The sequence below is a fragment of the Sinocyclocheilus rhinocerous genome, unplaced genomic scaffold, assembly GCF_001515625.1.
Source record: "Sinocyclocheilus rhinocerous isolate Xijiao unplaced genomic scaffold, SAMN03320098_v1.1 scaffold606, whole genome shotgun sequence".
Classification (NCBI taxonomy): domain Eukaryota; kingdom Metazoa; phylum Chordata; class Actinopteri; order Cypriniformes; family Cyprinidae; genus Sinocyclocheilus; species Sinocyclocheilus rhinocerous.
In genome coordinates, this window is record NW_015661919.1 from 863,844 (window position 1) to 878,789 (window position 14,946).

The window sequence follows — 14,946 nt, forward strand, 5'->3', positions numbered from 1 at the left end:
AGCGGTCAGACGGAGAGCAGGCTCTGATTTAGGGCTGGTCTCAAAGAACATAATGAGGTGCTCGGGTTTGGATCCGGGATACTGACGGTACCACTGTAAACTCTGAACTGTGCCAGTGTAGTTGCAGATCAGTGTAACATCTTTTCCTGCCAAAACCTGCTTCTCTGTGAAGACTGGTTTTATGACATCATCAGCAGCATCCTCTGTTTTTAAAAAATGTAATTAGTTATTTGTAATGGACTAATTTAGACTGTCAACAGAATATGGAAAGAACACTTCCACAGTAATTGTTTTAATTCACTCACCTTTTAGAAGAGAAAATATAATGAATACTAGGAGCAACATCTACACTAATGAGAGACAATGACTTTGAGAGTCAAGACTTATAGTTCCCTTCTAGATTATGACTGACTCTATGTACAGTATGTCTGCTGTTTTTAAACAACTGGGTTTGGATCCGGGATACTGACGGTAACACTGTAAACTCTGAACTGTGCCAGTGTAGTTGCAGATCAGTGTAACATCTTTTCCTGCCAAAACCTGCTTCTCTGTGAAGACTGGTTTTATGACATCATCAGCAGCATCCTCTGTTTTTAAAAAATGTAATTAGTTATTTGTAATGGACTAATTTAGACTGTCAACAGAATATGGAAAGAACACTTCCACAGTAATTGTTTTAATTCACTCACCTTTTAGAAGAGAAAATATAATGAATACTAGGAGCAACATCTACACTAATGAGAGACAATGACTTTGAGAGTCAAGACTTATAGTTCCCTTCTAGATTATGACTGACTCTATGTACAGTATGTCTGCTGTTTTTAAACAACTGAACTCAGAGTGAAAAGAATCCTCTGTTTTTAAAAAATGTAATTAGTTATTTGTAATGGACTAATTTAGACTGTCAACAGAATATGGAAAGAACACTTCCACAGTAATTGTTTTAATTCACTCACCTTTTAGAAGAGAAAATATAATGAATACTAGGAGCAACATCTACACTAATGAGAGACAATGACTTTGAGAGTCAAGACTTATAGTTCCCTTCTAGATTATGACTGACTCTATGTACAGTATGTCTGCTGTTTTTAAACAACTGAACTGAAGTGAAAAGATTCCTAGAGCTCCATCTTCTGGCAGAATAATGCACATAAAATTAATGATTGTTACACATGGAAACTTTCAAAAAGTTTATATATAAAACTTGTGTATATATATATATAAATGGTGTGCTTTAACCTGAAATTGACCTGAAATGTATGGTAATTATTAACATTTAAGCTATTTAAGTCTCCAACATGTCAGGGGCCTAAATGATTCCACATTTTGTGTATATAGGTAATATAGGTAATTTATTTATTACATATACTATTATGCAGGCTATGTAATTTAGTGTACTTTCTAATAATTCACAAGAAAATGGTGCATTACATCAGGCATCAGCAATAACACAGTAAAATGGTCATTGAGGTTACTTTTTCATGTTATGAAGCAATGTTAATTAACATTAATCAAGAGCACGAGCACTCTGCATGCCCATTTTTACAAAAACCACAGATTTATGCATAATGTGCAATGTACGTTATTGAAACATTTCTACAAGTATAAGAACATGAACACAGCATCAGACTTAGCTGCATTCCCAGGACAAACTCGTCGTTGTATTAATGAGGCTCTTTGTCAGTTAAATTTGAATTCTGCAAATATCTGTTAATAGCATTGGGAAGCTGGCAAAAATGTAATAAACTAATTCAGCAGCAGAGATGATATCTCATGAGACTTTGCCGTGATTGATAGTGACACCAAGTGTTTAGAATCAGATTTGTTTGTCAGAAACGTGACAAATTATGTTCTTTTTGTAAAAAAAAAAAAAGTGCATCACATCGTATCAGTCAGGAAAGACAATTAGGAAAAACTGGTGTGAAAGTGCCTTCTAGTAAGTCATAAGAAAGTTTTTGTGCAGTGCAGTTGTATTTCCTGTCACTGTGGGCTGCAGGGCACAGTAGTACAGAGCAGAATCATCCATTTGAGTAGAAGATATGCTCAAATTCATAAGTTTGATTCCTTTATCGGCTACAGCATACAGACGAAGCTTGGGCTCTGACTGACTGTTTGTCTCAGTATAAAAAATTATATTCTCAGGTTTGGATCCGGGATACTGACGATACCACTGCAAATTTTGAACATAGCCACTGTAATTGCAGGAAAGAGTAATATCTTTTCCTGCCAAAACATGCTGCTCTGTGAAGAATGAGGTTATCACTTCAGCATCAGCATTCTCTGTTTGAAAAAAAAAAGTGTAAACAGGTGATTTATTGACACATTACCATTCAAAATTTGTATTTTTCTATTTGGAAGTTATTCTTTTAAATTACTTACCCATAAGAGGAGAAAATATCAAGAGGACCAGGAGAAACATCTACACCAGCAAGAAACAAAAAGGCCTTTGTGACTTTCCTCAACTAGATTTTGAACATAGCCACTGTAATTGCAGGAAAGAGTAATATCTTTTCCTGCCTAAACATGCTGCTCTGTGAAGAATGAGGTTATCACTTCAGCATCAGAATTCTCTGTTTGAAAAAAAAAGTGTAAACAGGTGATTTATTGACACATTACCATTCAAAATTTGTATTTTTCTATTTGGAAGTTATTCTTTTAAATTACTTACCCATAAGAGGAGAAAATATCAAGAGGACCAGGAGAAACATCTACACCAGCAAGAAACAAAAAGGCCTTTGTGACTTTCCTCAACTAACTCTAACTCACAGACATAATAAGTTTATGTCTGTGCTCTATTTTGAAATGACTGAACCTAGAGCTCCACCTTCTGGCAGACTGCATGTTAAATTGGTGCTCACTAGTTTAAATCAGGCAAATTAAACACATTTTAAACATTAACAGCTTTTTCCTGGATGTTTCTATAATAACAAAAGTAGGCAAAAATGTATTGATTATTTTTGTTAAATATATTGCAAAGTTATTTTACAGTAACATGATGAAAACAATGTTTTCATTTTAAAGATCGCATGTCTATTTCCAAAAATAACCATAAAGCCTTTTAGTAAAAAAAAAAAAAAACTTCCAAAGGAATTCAATATTCCAGTAGATTAAGGGTTCTTAGAAATCCGACTGTATACAGGGTTTTTCCTGCATAGAGAATTATGAGGCGGCCGCCTCCGCCAAATTTTGTGCCGCCTCTGGTTGGCAGGCAGGCAGTCACGTGCAAGCGTCACTGAACTGCTTCCATTAGAGCGTTTAGTTCATATTTGGAAAATACTGATATTTGTATACAAGTTTACTTGATATTTCTTTACACAGAATCATAATTTGTATTAATTTTCCACTGATTTACGCGATCTGATGAGCATTAACTCATATTACTCGATCATATCTCTGTATGAATGAATGACGCGTGGTTTCGTTTACTACACACACACTGAAGCGGGCGCTACGCTTGCGGTGATTTCAGCATCTGTCGTCTCACTAAATGAGGACATAAATACACAAACAACATCTCCAGAACTGCTCTGAGAGTCACTTCATGAGTATTTTACCATTTCATTTGAGTAAAACTAGCGTCATATGATAAACACACAGAAATATAAAGGTATTCACAGCAATCCGTCAAAATAAAAGTCCGGTTTAACTTGAATGCATTGCAGCAGAAATATATTACTTTTGTTCAGCAGAATGTACATACTACTACTACTACTACTAAAATTATTAAAACTTTATCATTTGATAACCAGATACACAACACAGGATTTCTGAGGAAAAAGAAAGCATTTCATAAGGCTATTTTAAGAATAAATGTGAATAAATTAAGTTGTTTTAGTTCCATGATTTTAATTAATTAGACATGCTTAAAATTTAATTTAACCATTAAAAATTAGAACGGAATTTGGGAAAAAATAAAACAGATTTCATAGGGCCCTATGTTTAACACACGATTACAATAGTATATGGTTTGTATGTTATTTTAATGAGATTTGGGGTGTTTTCTTAACAATAAAGAATGTTTACATGAGAAATGCCAAGTTGGTAGCTTAGTATAAAAAACTACAAATAAGTTATTGCAAACACTCAATGCTGGTTTGAAGTGAGATTTGAGTAAAAGCTTACTTACTTGGTGCTAATGTTAGCTCAATAATGCACCTGTTACCCTGCTGCGATTGCATTTCATGATGTATCAGAAGAATTCACGTAAGGTTGAAAGAAAATATTTTGTTTTCTAGAAAGACACTTTAAGTGGATAAATGTTTATTGGATCAATGCAATGTGGACCAGGAGACCATAAGGAGTGGATACAGATTTTCAATTTCATTAAATGTTTAACAACCTAATGTTATATGTTCACCTATACTACAAAAGGGCCCCTTTTAGCTGGTATGTTTTATTTAATTTCATGTTCAACAGGTTTGTTTTTGTAAAATGTAACTTTATAATTGTAATTTTCTTCAATCATATAATTATTATAGCACCTAAAATACGTTGCGTGTAAAAAGTGTTTGTTTCAGCCAGTCGAAGGGTGGGTACATTGTGTGCACATGATCAGGATGGTACCACCTCCGTCTCATTTTGAGCCAGGAAAAAGCAAAGAAAAGGAAACTTTTTGTAAAGTGTAGTTGGTTTTTCTGTCACTGTGGGCTCCAGGGCACAGTAGTAAAGAGCAGAGTCTGATACAGCAGCAGAGGAGATCTCCAGATCCACACCATTATTATTACGGAGTCTGATGGACATATGTGGATGAAGTGGAGAAGCTGGAACTACTGTTTTAGTAGACTCAACAATCAGCAGCAGAAACTCTGGTTTTGATCCAGGCTTCTGCAGATACCAGTGGAGACTGTAAGCTGATTCATCATATGTACAGGACAGAGTTGTGCTGCTTCCTTCAGTTAAAACTACAGACGGTTGGTTTGGTCTGATGACATTCCCACATACTCCATCTGCAAAGAAAGTAATTTTAGTTGTAACTTTAAATTTTAAATGAAAATTTACACCACTTTGATAAATAGCTTATTCTTTCTGTAGTTTGAGATGTAGAATATAAGTAATAGTACTTACCGTAGCTTAGGAGAAATATTAAAACAGAATAGATGAGAAACATTTTAGTTCAGGATTCTATCAGAATCTGTATGAAGGTACGTCAGTGTTGTATTTTTGATTTGTTCTGCTGGAGTCACTGAATTGGTGTTCTACCAAACACTGAGCTCCTCCCACATAGTACAGTGGGTATAGAAAAGAATCACCCCCCATTAAAAGAATCACATTTTGTTGCTTTGCAGCCTGAAATGAAGACGGACACAGTTTTTGTTTCATCCAGCTGTATTTAATCAGTGCAACTTGTAACATCCAAGTGAAAGATAACACCAACATGTCATAAATAAAAAAAAACGAACAAAAAAACAGAATCACTGGGTTGTAAAAAGGATCACCCCCTTTTGTCAGTATTTTGTTGAACCACCTTTTGCTTTAATTACAGCCTGTAATAGTCTGTTGGGATATATCTCTGTCTCTACTAACTTTGCACATCTAGACTTTGCAATATTTGTCCACTCTTCTTTGCAGAACTGCTCAAGTTCAGTTTAATTTGATGGTGACCATTTGTGGACTGCAGTCTTCAAGTCATTCCACAGATTTTCAATGGAGTTTTAGTCTGGGCTCTGACTAGACCATGCAAGGACATTCATCTTTTTCTTATTCAACCACTGTGTGGTCAGTTTTGCTGTGTGCTTTGGGTCATTGTCATGTTGGAAGGTAAACCTTCTTCCCATTGACAACTTTCTGGCATGGATGGTGAACGGGATTAGATTTCAGAGAGACATATCGTTTGGTGTTGAGGCCAAATAATTCAATATTAGTCTCACCCGCCTCAGAATCTTCAAGGTGCGCTTCGGCAAAGCTCAGTCGTGACTGCATGTGGCCTTTCTTGAGGAGTGGAGAATTTGTGATATTGTTGTCACATGCACACAATGACCACTCTTTGTCATAAATTCCTGCAACTGCTTCAGAGTTGCTGTAGGCCTCTTGGTCGCCTCTCTGACCAGATAGACTTCACTGTGCTTCTAGGCATTGATAAAGCCTTTGAATTTTTTTTGTATCCATCTCCTGACTGGTGCATGTCCACAACTTTGACAAAACCAGTATTGTATAAAGCGCTATACAAATAAAGGTGACTTGAAAAGTGACCCATAGTTGATTGTTTGCTTCAGTTGCACTACCAAGGATTAGCTACACCTGATTGAGTTTACAAGTCATTTTTAGAAGGGGGGGTGATCCTTTTTCCAACTCAGTGATTCTGACATGTTGGAGTTAGGGATATGCCGGTATCAAATTTTCATGTTGCGATTAATTGCTAATGCTTTTATCACGGTATTATCACGATATTGAAATTTAGTTAAAAAAAGTGCTCCGTGATATATCGCATTACCGAATACCAGCACAAGTCTAGTTGGAGTTATATATTTCACTTGGATGTTATAAGTTGCACTGAGTAAATACAGCTGGATAAAACTGTGTCCGTCTTCATTACAGGCTGCAAAGCAACAAAATGTGATTATTTTAAAGGGGGGTTATTCTTTTCTATGCTCACTGTATGTCCTGTCATTGCTCATTTTGGGCGAAAGGAATAGTTTCTACATTGTACCTATTTAAATGTGTTTAGATGAGTACTGTCATAACATCTCTGACTCGGGTCCCCACAATATAGTAATACTTTTGTCAAAGCTACAGATTTCTGACTGAAAAAAATACAGTTAAATAAAATAAATAAAAACAGTTGAATAAAAGTAAAATACGTTGTCAGCCAGTCTATCAGCTTTTAGATGTTAAGCTCTACCATTGGCAAGATTTTGTGCAGGAGAAAAGGGTTTCCTGCCACTGTGGGCTGCAGGGCACAGTAATACTGTGCGGAGTCTGATACTTTAGCCGGGCTGATTTCCAGTTCCATGAGCTTTGTGAGTTTGTCAACTTTAGCAGATAACCAGTGGGCTGATGGATCGGCTTTAACTGGATCTCCAGATTCAGTCATGGAGAGAAGGAGTTCTGGTTTGGATCTTTGATACTGACGATACCACAGTAGATTATAAACAGCACCAGTGTAGTTGCAGGAGAGAGTAACACTGTTACCATCTTGAGCTTGTTTTTCAGAACCATGAGATGTTATTAGATCACCAAGAGAGTCTCCTGTCAAACAAAAAATGTATTAATATATATTTAAACCCTAAACAATTAAAAATGTTAATGAATGACAAATTTATATGAAGAATTAATATGGAAAGAAAAACATTCTCACCTGCAAGTGCTGAAAGGAGCAAAGGTAAATAGACCCACATAATGTTGTTTTAACTCACAGAATGACAGCACACTTAGATGTCAGAAATGAAAAACACTAAGAGCTCCTCCTTCTGACAGCTTTGAGGGATTACATATAAAGTTTTATTCTTCCCCCAACAGCAGGAATGGGGATCAAAAAGAATTCAACAGCACCTTTTCAAATTTATCTCTCAGTAATTTAGATGTAACTGTGATTGTTTTACTACAAAAAACTGACTAATTCGTCCAGCAATCAGAGTGATTGTAAATTTTTTGATTCACTAGAAAGAACCAGCTCATAAGAGTTATTTGTTCTTTAACCTGAATATATAATGCCTGTTTTGTGAGACTGACTGACTGACTGACTGACTGACTGACTGACTGGACTGGACTGGACTGGACTGGACTGGACTTGACTTGACTTGACTTGACTTTTAAACGAACCAGTTCTAAATGAGAAGCGTCAGTTCTCGGTTTGCAAACCCCATTGACTAACAACCTCGAACACACTCCTATTCTTTAAGTCAGTATTAAAAATTGATTTGATAATTGAGAGTAAATTTTACCTTGTAATTCATTCATCAATAAATATTACCTTCCCAAAATATTGATATTTATTTTTCACCCATAGCCTATTGTCAGTCATTTCATACTCAGAGGTACTTAATTTAATTTAATTTATAAGTTGAAATTTATATTTTGAAACACCACTTTCATGCTTCATATTATTTATTATTTGATTTAAGTGGAGTGTCTGTTGAAATCTGATGCTAGTATGGTTTCAGGTTTTTGTACAGTGTTGCAGTGTTTCCCGTCACTGTGGGCACCAGGGCACAGTAGTACAGAGCAGAATCGTCCATTTCTGTTAAAAAGATGTTCAGATGCATCCATTTGTTTCCTTTATCAGCTGTAGATGAAAGTCGAAGTGCAGGCTCTGATCGGCCACTGAGCTCAGTGGCAAAAATGAGAAACTCTATTCGAGATCCTGGATATTGTCGATACCACTGCAGTGTGTTAACACCTCCACTGTATTCACAGGAGAGGGTAACATTGTCTCCTGCTGTCATGTGCTTCTCTGGGACCAGTGGGTTTATTGTATTTGCGTCAGCATTCTCTGTGTAGAAGAAGAATCAAAGATGATAAATTATTCCTTTGGGCTAAATTAAATTAAGATGCATACATGTAGTTCACACTGAATATATAATAATTGGATAAAATGTAAAAAAAAAATCAATAACTGACCTTTGAGCAGAGAAATGACGATTAAAATCAGGAACAACATCTTACTAATAAAGAGACAAAAATGACTGTGAGAATCAATTTCCTCCTAAAACTCAATATAGCTGGAGCTGGGTAATGTAAAACATGAATCCTATAGCTCCTCCCTCTGGCAGAATATGTATAAGAAGAATAAATTTTGATTGTTTAAGTGAGCAATAGGTGAAATGATCTTTACGGAAGTATTTCAGCTATCTCAGACAGTTCAGAATGAGTCTAAAGTAAAAATTAGCATTATGCTAAAATAGCCATAAAATACTTGACGGCAAGGTGTCAGATTGATTAGTATACTGGAATATGTAGTTCAACAATACCTGGAATATTATCAATAACATTTACCTTTTAAAAAATCTTGCAAGCAAGAACACTGCATCATTGATACAAGCTCTCTTTTTATAGTAACCTTGGGAACAACCAATTAGATTAACCAACGTAACCTGAAACAAACTGACAATATCTTGCAGATGAAAATCAGTCTCTGACTTTTGAGCAGACAAATTAACATCAATACAGACAATTAATCTGGACGTAAGACAAAACTTGCACATGCACACTGAAATGACTGAAAAAGAATATGCATACAGCGCTACCTTCTGGAAAAACGTATGTACTATTTCAGTAATAAGGGAAATGCAAACCTTTGACTATATTGAATGTATATGTTATATGACTTGTCTCAGCAAAATTACAGACTATTGTGGTGATGATGCACTGGCCTTTGAGACAGGATGAAGTAAGTCTTTGAGGCTTCATCTTTCTTTAATGATGACATGGGAGGTTTTTGTATGATGCAGTTAGATTTCCTGTCACTGTGGGCCTCAGGGCACAGTAGTACATGGCAGAATCTGTCTCTACAGCAGAAGAGATCTTCAGATCCACTTGTTTGTTGTCTTGATTAACTGTAGCAGTAAATCTGGGTGGTCTGTCTTCACTCATAACTCCTTGCGGGAAGATGTAAAGGAGGAACTCCGGTTTGGATCTGGGATATTGTCTGTACCATTGTAAATTATTTACAGTACCTGAATAGTCTTTATAACTGCAGGACAGAGTAACACTGTCACCAACAAATCTATTTTCATTCAGTGACAAGGGTTTTATTTCTGCCTCTGTAATGGAGAGTAAAAGCCTAATTAGGCAGTAATTAAATGGTAAAAAGTAGTAAGTAGCAAATAAGTAAAAGGTAACTGGTCTAGACTGGAGAGAAAAATAAAACTTTATCTTACCAATACATATCCACAAAAAACTGAGGAGAGTGAAAATAATCATGACAGCAGAAATCTGAAGAAGAATCTGAAATACTTGAGTATCATTCAGACTGGATGCCTTTGAATTCTGACATCCTCCCTCAGATTAAAATGCTTCTTCATCCTGATATTAAGCCCCACCCACTGGAAAAATCTTGTTTTGCTTGTATTTCTCTAATAAAGTCTTTATACTTATACCAGTTCATGTGACCTGCGATTCAAAGTCTCTGCCAATGTGTATTAAAGAAAAGACATTAAAAAGATTGTAATACTTTTTTAAACTTTAGCTGAAAACATTAATTGGTGGAGTTATACTCACATATGTTTTTTTTTTATTGCAAAATCACAATAATGATACAGAACAAACTGAATTTCGGAGATCTAGTTGCTTATTTTGACATTCTTAATGCAATTTTTCTTATTTAATTTTTTTTCATATTCATGATAACACCCAAGTGGTCATCATTTCTTTTATCACCATTTTCATTGAACTTTTATATTATACTTATATTTATATTATACAAATATACCAGGTAGCATCACAATTGATTTGAGTTGTATCGATCCTTGTGGATTCATTAAGAGATGCTTGTGTTACTGATGGCTGATTCAATCACAGAAATAATACATACTGTAGAGTACATGTGTTTGTTACGCATCGATTAAAAGCATGACTTATATACAGAAAGATTATGTACAGAGGAAAAGGGTTTCCTGTCACTGTGGGCCGCAGGGCACAGTAATACTGTGCGGAGTCTGATACTTTAGCAGGGCTGATTTCCAGTTCCATGAGCTTTGTGAGTTTGTCAACTTTAGCAGATAACCAGTGGGCTGATGGATCGGCTTTAACTGGATCTCCAGATTCAGTCATGGAGAGAAGGAGTTCTGGTTTGGATCTTTGATACTGACGATACCACAGTAGATTATTAACAACACCAGTGTAGTTGCAGGAGAGAGTAACACTGTTACCATCTTGAGCTTGTTTTTCAGAACCATGAGATGTTATTAGATCACCAAGAGAGTCTCCTGAAAAAAAAACATACTAAACTCTCTGTTGTGATCAGAAAAGAGGTGGTGATAATAAAATAAACGAGTCTTACCTGCAAGTACTGAAAATATTACAAGTGCACAGAGCAGCATGATGGAATGAAAAGACAAACTCAGATGTGTTTTTTCCTGACTGAAACACAGTGATTTAAGCCTGGAGCTCCACCCTGTGGCAAGATTTGACTTTCCATGACGAGTGTTGAGCCGGTTGTGTGCATGAGGGATACAGACAAGAGAAGAATGCCCTCTTTTGGGTGAAAAAAAAACCATTTAGACCTTCATGAATCATAGAGGATGACAGATAATAATCACAGTATTTATATTTTTACCCTCTGATGATGACTTCTGCCAAGATAGAAGGTTCTTATGTGCATCTCTCTTAAATCTGTTCTCTAGATTTATACTAAGGCATTAGTTTGTGGAAAATGCAGTATGATAAAAATACAGATAAAAATTTGAAAACATTTAAAAAAAAAAAAAAACTATTGAAGCTTTCATACTAAAAAGACAAACTAAATTGTGTTATGCACATGTAAATTACTGTAACACCTCATAATCTGAACATATATTTCACATTTCCTATCCATTTTCATTTAAATTAAACATTGGATTAAAGCTTTCCATATAACTTAAACAATGGGGTTGGATCATTCATTGATGTGTCAAACTAAATGACTGGAATCAGAGTTTTTGTACAGTGCTTCTGGGCTTTCTGTCACTGTGGGCCTCAGAGCGCAGTAGTACAGAGCAGAATCTGTCACTTCTGCAGAAGAGATTGTAAGATTCACTTGTTTCTTCTCTTTTGTGTCTTTTGCTGACAGACGAAGAGAAGGCTCAGATGCCTCTGAATTTTCATTTACAAGTATCAGGAATTCTGGTCTAAATCCCCCAAAATTTCAATACCATTGCAGGTCATATACAAGACCACTGTAGTTACAGGACAGAGTCACATTGTCACCTCTGAAAATGTGTTTTTCAGAAGACGATGGCTGTATTGTGTCAGCAAAAGAATTTCCTGTATGGATAAAATGCATACAATTGTATTAATTAAACTGATGCTAAGTAACTTGTTCACAATGTGATACAATTTAGTATATAAAAATATATTTTTTAATAAAATATACAATAAAATAAACAATAAAAAAAAATACTTTTTTTTTTACCTATGAATAATGACAGTGGTATCCAACAAAACAGAAACATGATGGTTTCTGATGAAGAGTGATTGTAAAACTATCAAAGCAGGATGACTCTAAATGAATCAGCCTTTCACACATTCAAAGACTTTGTGAATTTGCTCCACCCTCTGGCTGAGGCTTTATCTTCTTCCCTGATGGGCTGTTTTTCTCTCAAAATGAAAAGACCTGACAGTGTTTCATTAGATTTAAAGAAAAAAAATTAACTGTTGCAACGGTGATTTATTGTGCATGATTAGAAGCTGGTGTGTCACATTTTTTTGTTTAATGTAAAATGTGTTAAGGTATTAAGTTTTTGTACGGAGCAGGTGGGTTTCCTGTCACTGTGGGCACCAGGGCACAGTAGTACATGGCAGAATCTGTCTCTACAGCAGAGGAGATCTCCAGATCCACTTGTTTGTTGTCTTGATTAACTGCAGCAGAAAATCTGGGTGGTCTGTCTTCACTCATAGCTCCATGTTGGAAGATGTAAAGGAGGAACTCCGGTTTGGATCTGGGATATTGTCTGTACCATTGTAAATTATTTACAGTACCCGTATAGTCTTTATAACTGCAGGACAAAGTAACACTGTCACCAACAAATCTATTTTCATTCAGTGACAAGGGTTTGATTGTGTCTGCCTCTGTGTGACCTGGTAATGGAGAGTAAAAGCCTAATTAAATAAATTAAACAGTAACTACTGGTAAAAAGTAGTAGTAAATAAGTACAAAGTAGCAGGTCTAGATTGGAGAGAAAAAAATACAACTTTATCTTACCAATACATATCCACAAAAAACTGAGGAGAGTGAAAATATTCATGACAACAGAAATCTGAAGAAGAATCTGAGAGACTTGAGTATCATTCAGACTGGATGCCTTTCAATTCTGACATCCTCAGATTAAAATGCTTCTACATCTTGATTTTAAGCTCCGCCCTATGGGAAAGTTATTTAGTTTTTATACCTTAGTCTTTAAACCAGTTCATGTGACATGTGGTTCAAAGTCTCCGGCGGTGTATATTAAAGCAAAGACATAAAAAGTTTGTAATGCTTAAACTTTAGCTGAAAATATTAAATGGTGGAGATATAATTGCTCGTTTTTATTTTTTTATGTATTTTTTCTTATTTCATTTTTGTCATTCATTATAATTCCCAAGTGGTCAACAATTTTTTTCTTTACAATTTTAATTAATATTCTATGTAGCAATTGATTAGAGGTTAAATAACTGTATGAATAAAATAAGAATGAATTAGTATTATAAAATGCTGTTTATGACTTTTTTAAGATGGAGATTAGCATGTCACACTGCAGGTCCTGTTGGTGGCCATGAGTAGTTAAATTGTGATTGCTGAAATGCAGTATAAACAGAGAATCATGGAGGACTGTATATAAGCAAAAGCCTCAGTACAAGTAATTTATTCTTTTAAAATAATCATCAAAACATTGTTTTTGTACTGTGTTACAAGCTTTCCTATCACTGTGGTCTGCAGAGCACAGTAGTAAAGAGCAGAGTCTGATACAGCAGCAGAGGAGATCTCCAGATCCACACGATTGTTATTATGGATGCTAGTGGACATATGCGGAAGAGGTGGACTAGCTGCCACTACAACTTTGGTGGATTTATCAATTAGCAGCAAAAACTCTAACTTCGATCCGGTCTTCTGTCGATACCAGTGGAGACGGTAAGCTGATTCATCGAAGGTACAGGATAGAGTAGCATTACTGCCTTCGTTTAAAGACACATATGGTTTATCTGAACTGATAGGACTCTTATTAGCTTCACCTGCAAAGTAGATGAACAATCCAGTGTTACCAAAATCATAAAGCTTTACATTAATATAATACAATTAATAAAAGGTGTCAAAAGTCTGTGGCTTACCATAACTCAAGACAAATGTTAAAACAGAGCAGATGAAGATCATTGTTGTATGTGGTTTGAATTTAATGATCTATAAGTAGGTGTATCAAGCCTCTTTGAGCTCTTCTGCTCTATTCTACATTAAGCTCCGCCTATCTATGATAATATGTGTTGTATATCTATTGATCCTAATGGATTCATTAAGAGATGCTCGTGTTACTGATGGCTGATTCAATCACAGAAATAATACATACTGTAGAGTACATGTGTTTGCATCAATTAAAAGCATGACTTATATACAGAAAGATTATGTACAGAGGAAAAGAGTTTCCTGTCACTGTGGGCTGCAGGGCACAGTAATACTGTGCGGAGTCTGATACTTTAGCCGGGCTGATTTCCAGTTCCATGAGCTTTCTGTGTTTGTCAACTTTAGCAGATAACCAGTGGGCTGATGGATCTTCTTTAACTGGATCTCCAGATTCAGTCATGGAGAGAAGGAGTTCTGGTTTGGATCTTTGATACTGACGATACCACAGTAGATTATAAACAACACCAGTGTAGTTGCAGGAGAGAGTAACACTGTTACCATCTTGAGCTTGTTTTTCAGAACCATGAGATGTTATTAGATCACCAAGAGAGTCTCCTGAAAGAAAAGACATACTAAATTCACTATTGTGATCAGATAAATGCAATACATTTTTAAATCAAAAGAGGTGGTGATAAAATAAACAAATCTCACCTGCAAGTACTGAAAATATTACAAGTGCACAGAGCAGCATGATGGAATGAAATAAACTCAGATGTGTTTTTTCCTGACTGAAACACAGTGATTTAAGCCTGGAGCTCCACCCTGTGGCAAGATTTGACCTTCCATGACGAGTGTTGAGAGAAGAACGCCCTCTTCTGGGTGAAAACAAACACATTTAGACTTTCACAAATCACTGAGGACTTGGACAGTATTTGTATTTTTACCCTCTGATGATGACTTCTGCCAAGTTAGAAGGTTCTTATGTATCCCTCTTAAAGCTG

The 14,946-nt window shown here is 35.7% G+C and overlaps 3 protein-coding genes and 2 gene segments (V, D, J or C); all 5 read right to left on the minus strand.

Moving 5' to 3' along the window:
• Positions 1-4,551: 4,551 nt before the first annotated feature.
• Positions 4,552-7,334, minus strand: LOC107726895 (uncharacterized). The gene is made up of 3 exons (XM_016536601.1): positions 7,295-7,334; positions 6,839-7,185; positions 4,552-4,824 (listed from the first exon to the last, which is right to left on the minus strand). Exons 1-3 carry the CDS (start codon positions 7,332-7,334, stop codon positions 4,552-4,554), a joined length of 660 nt encoding a protein of 219 aa, XP_016392087.1.
• A 750-nt stretch (positions 7,335-8,084) lies between these two features.
• Positions 8,085-8,596, minus strand: LOC107726896 (Ig kappa chain V-VI region NQ2-6.1-like). The segment is given in 2 exon segments: positions 8,085-8,428; positions 8,557-8,596. Coding segments are annotated over 2 exon segments (384 nt in total).
• Positions 8,597-9,351: 755 nt separating this feature from the next.
• On the minus strand, positions 9,352-10,976 carry LOC107726897 (uncharacterized). Its single transcript, XM_016536602.1, has 3 exons — positions 10,937-10,976; positions 10,535-10,862; positions 9,352-9,628 (listed from the first exon to the last, which is right to left on the minus strand). The coding sequence occupies exons 1-3, from the start codon at positions 10,974-10,976 to the stop codon at positions 9,352-9,354; spliced, it is 645 nt and encodes a 214-aa protein (XP_016392088.1).
• Positions 10,977-12,358: 1,382 nt separating this feature from the next.
• Positions 12,359-14,167, minus strand: LOC107726899 (uncharacterized). The gene is made up of 3 exons (XM_016536603.1): positions 13,939-14,167; positions 13,515-13,842; positions 12,359-12,629 (listed from the first exon to the last, which is right to left on the minus strand). The coding sequence occupies exons 1-3, from the start codon at positions 13,979-13,981 to the stop codon at positions 12,359-12,361; spliced, it is 642 nt and encodes a 213-aa protein (XP_016392089.1). The 5' UTR covers positions 13,982-14,167.
• A 25-nt stretch (positions 14,168-14,192) lies between these two features.
• Positions 14,193-14,696, minus strand: LOC107726900 (T-cell receptor alpha chain V region RL-5-like). The segment is given in 2 exon segments: positions 14,193-14,560; positions 14,657-14,696. Coding segments are annotated over 2 exon segments (408 nt in total).
• Positions 14,697-14,946: the final 250 nt, after the last annotated feature.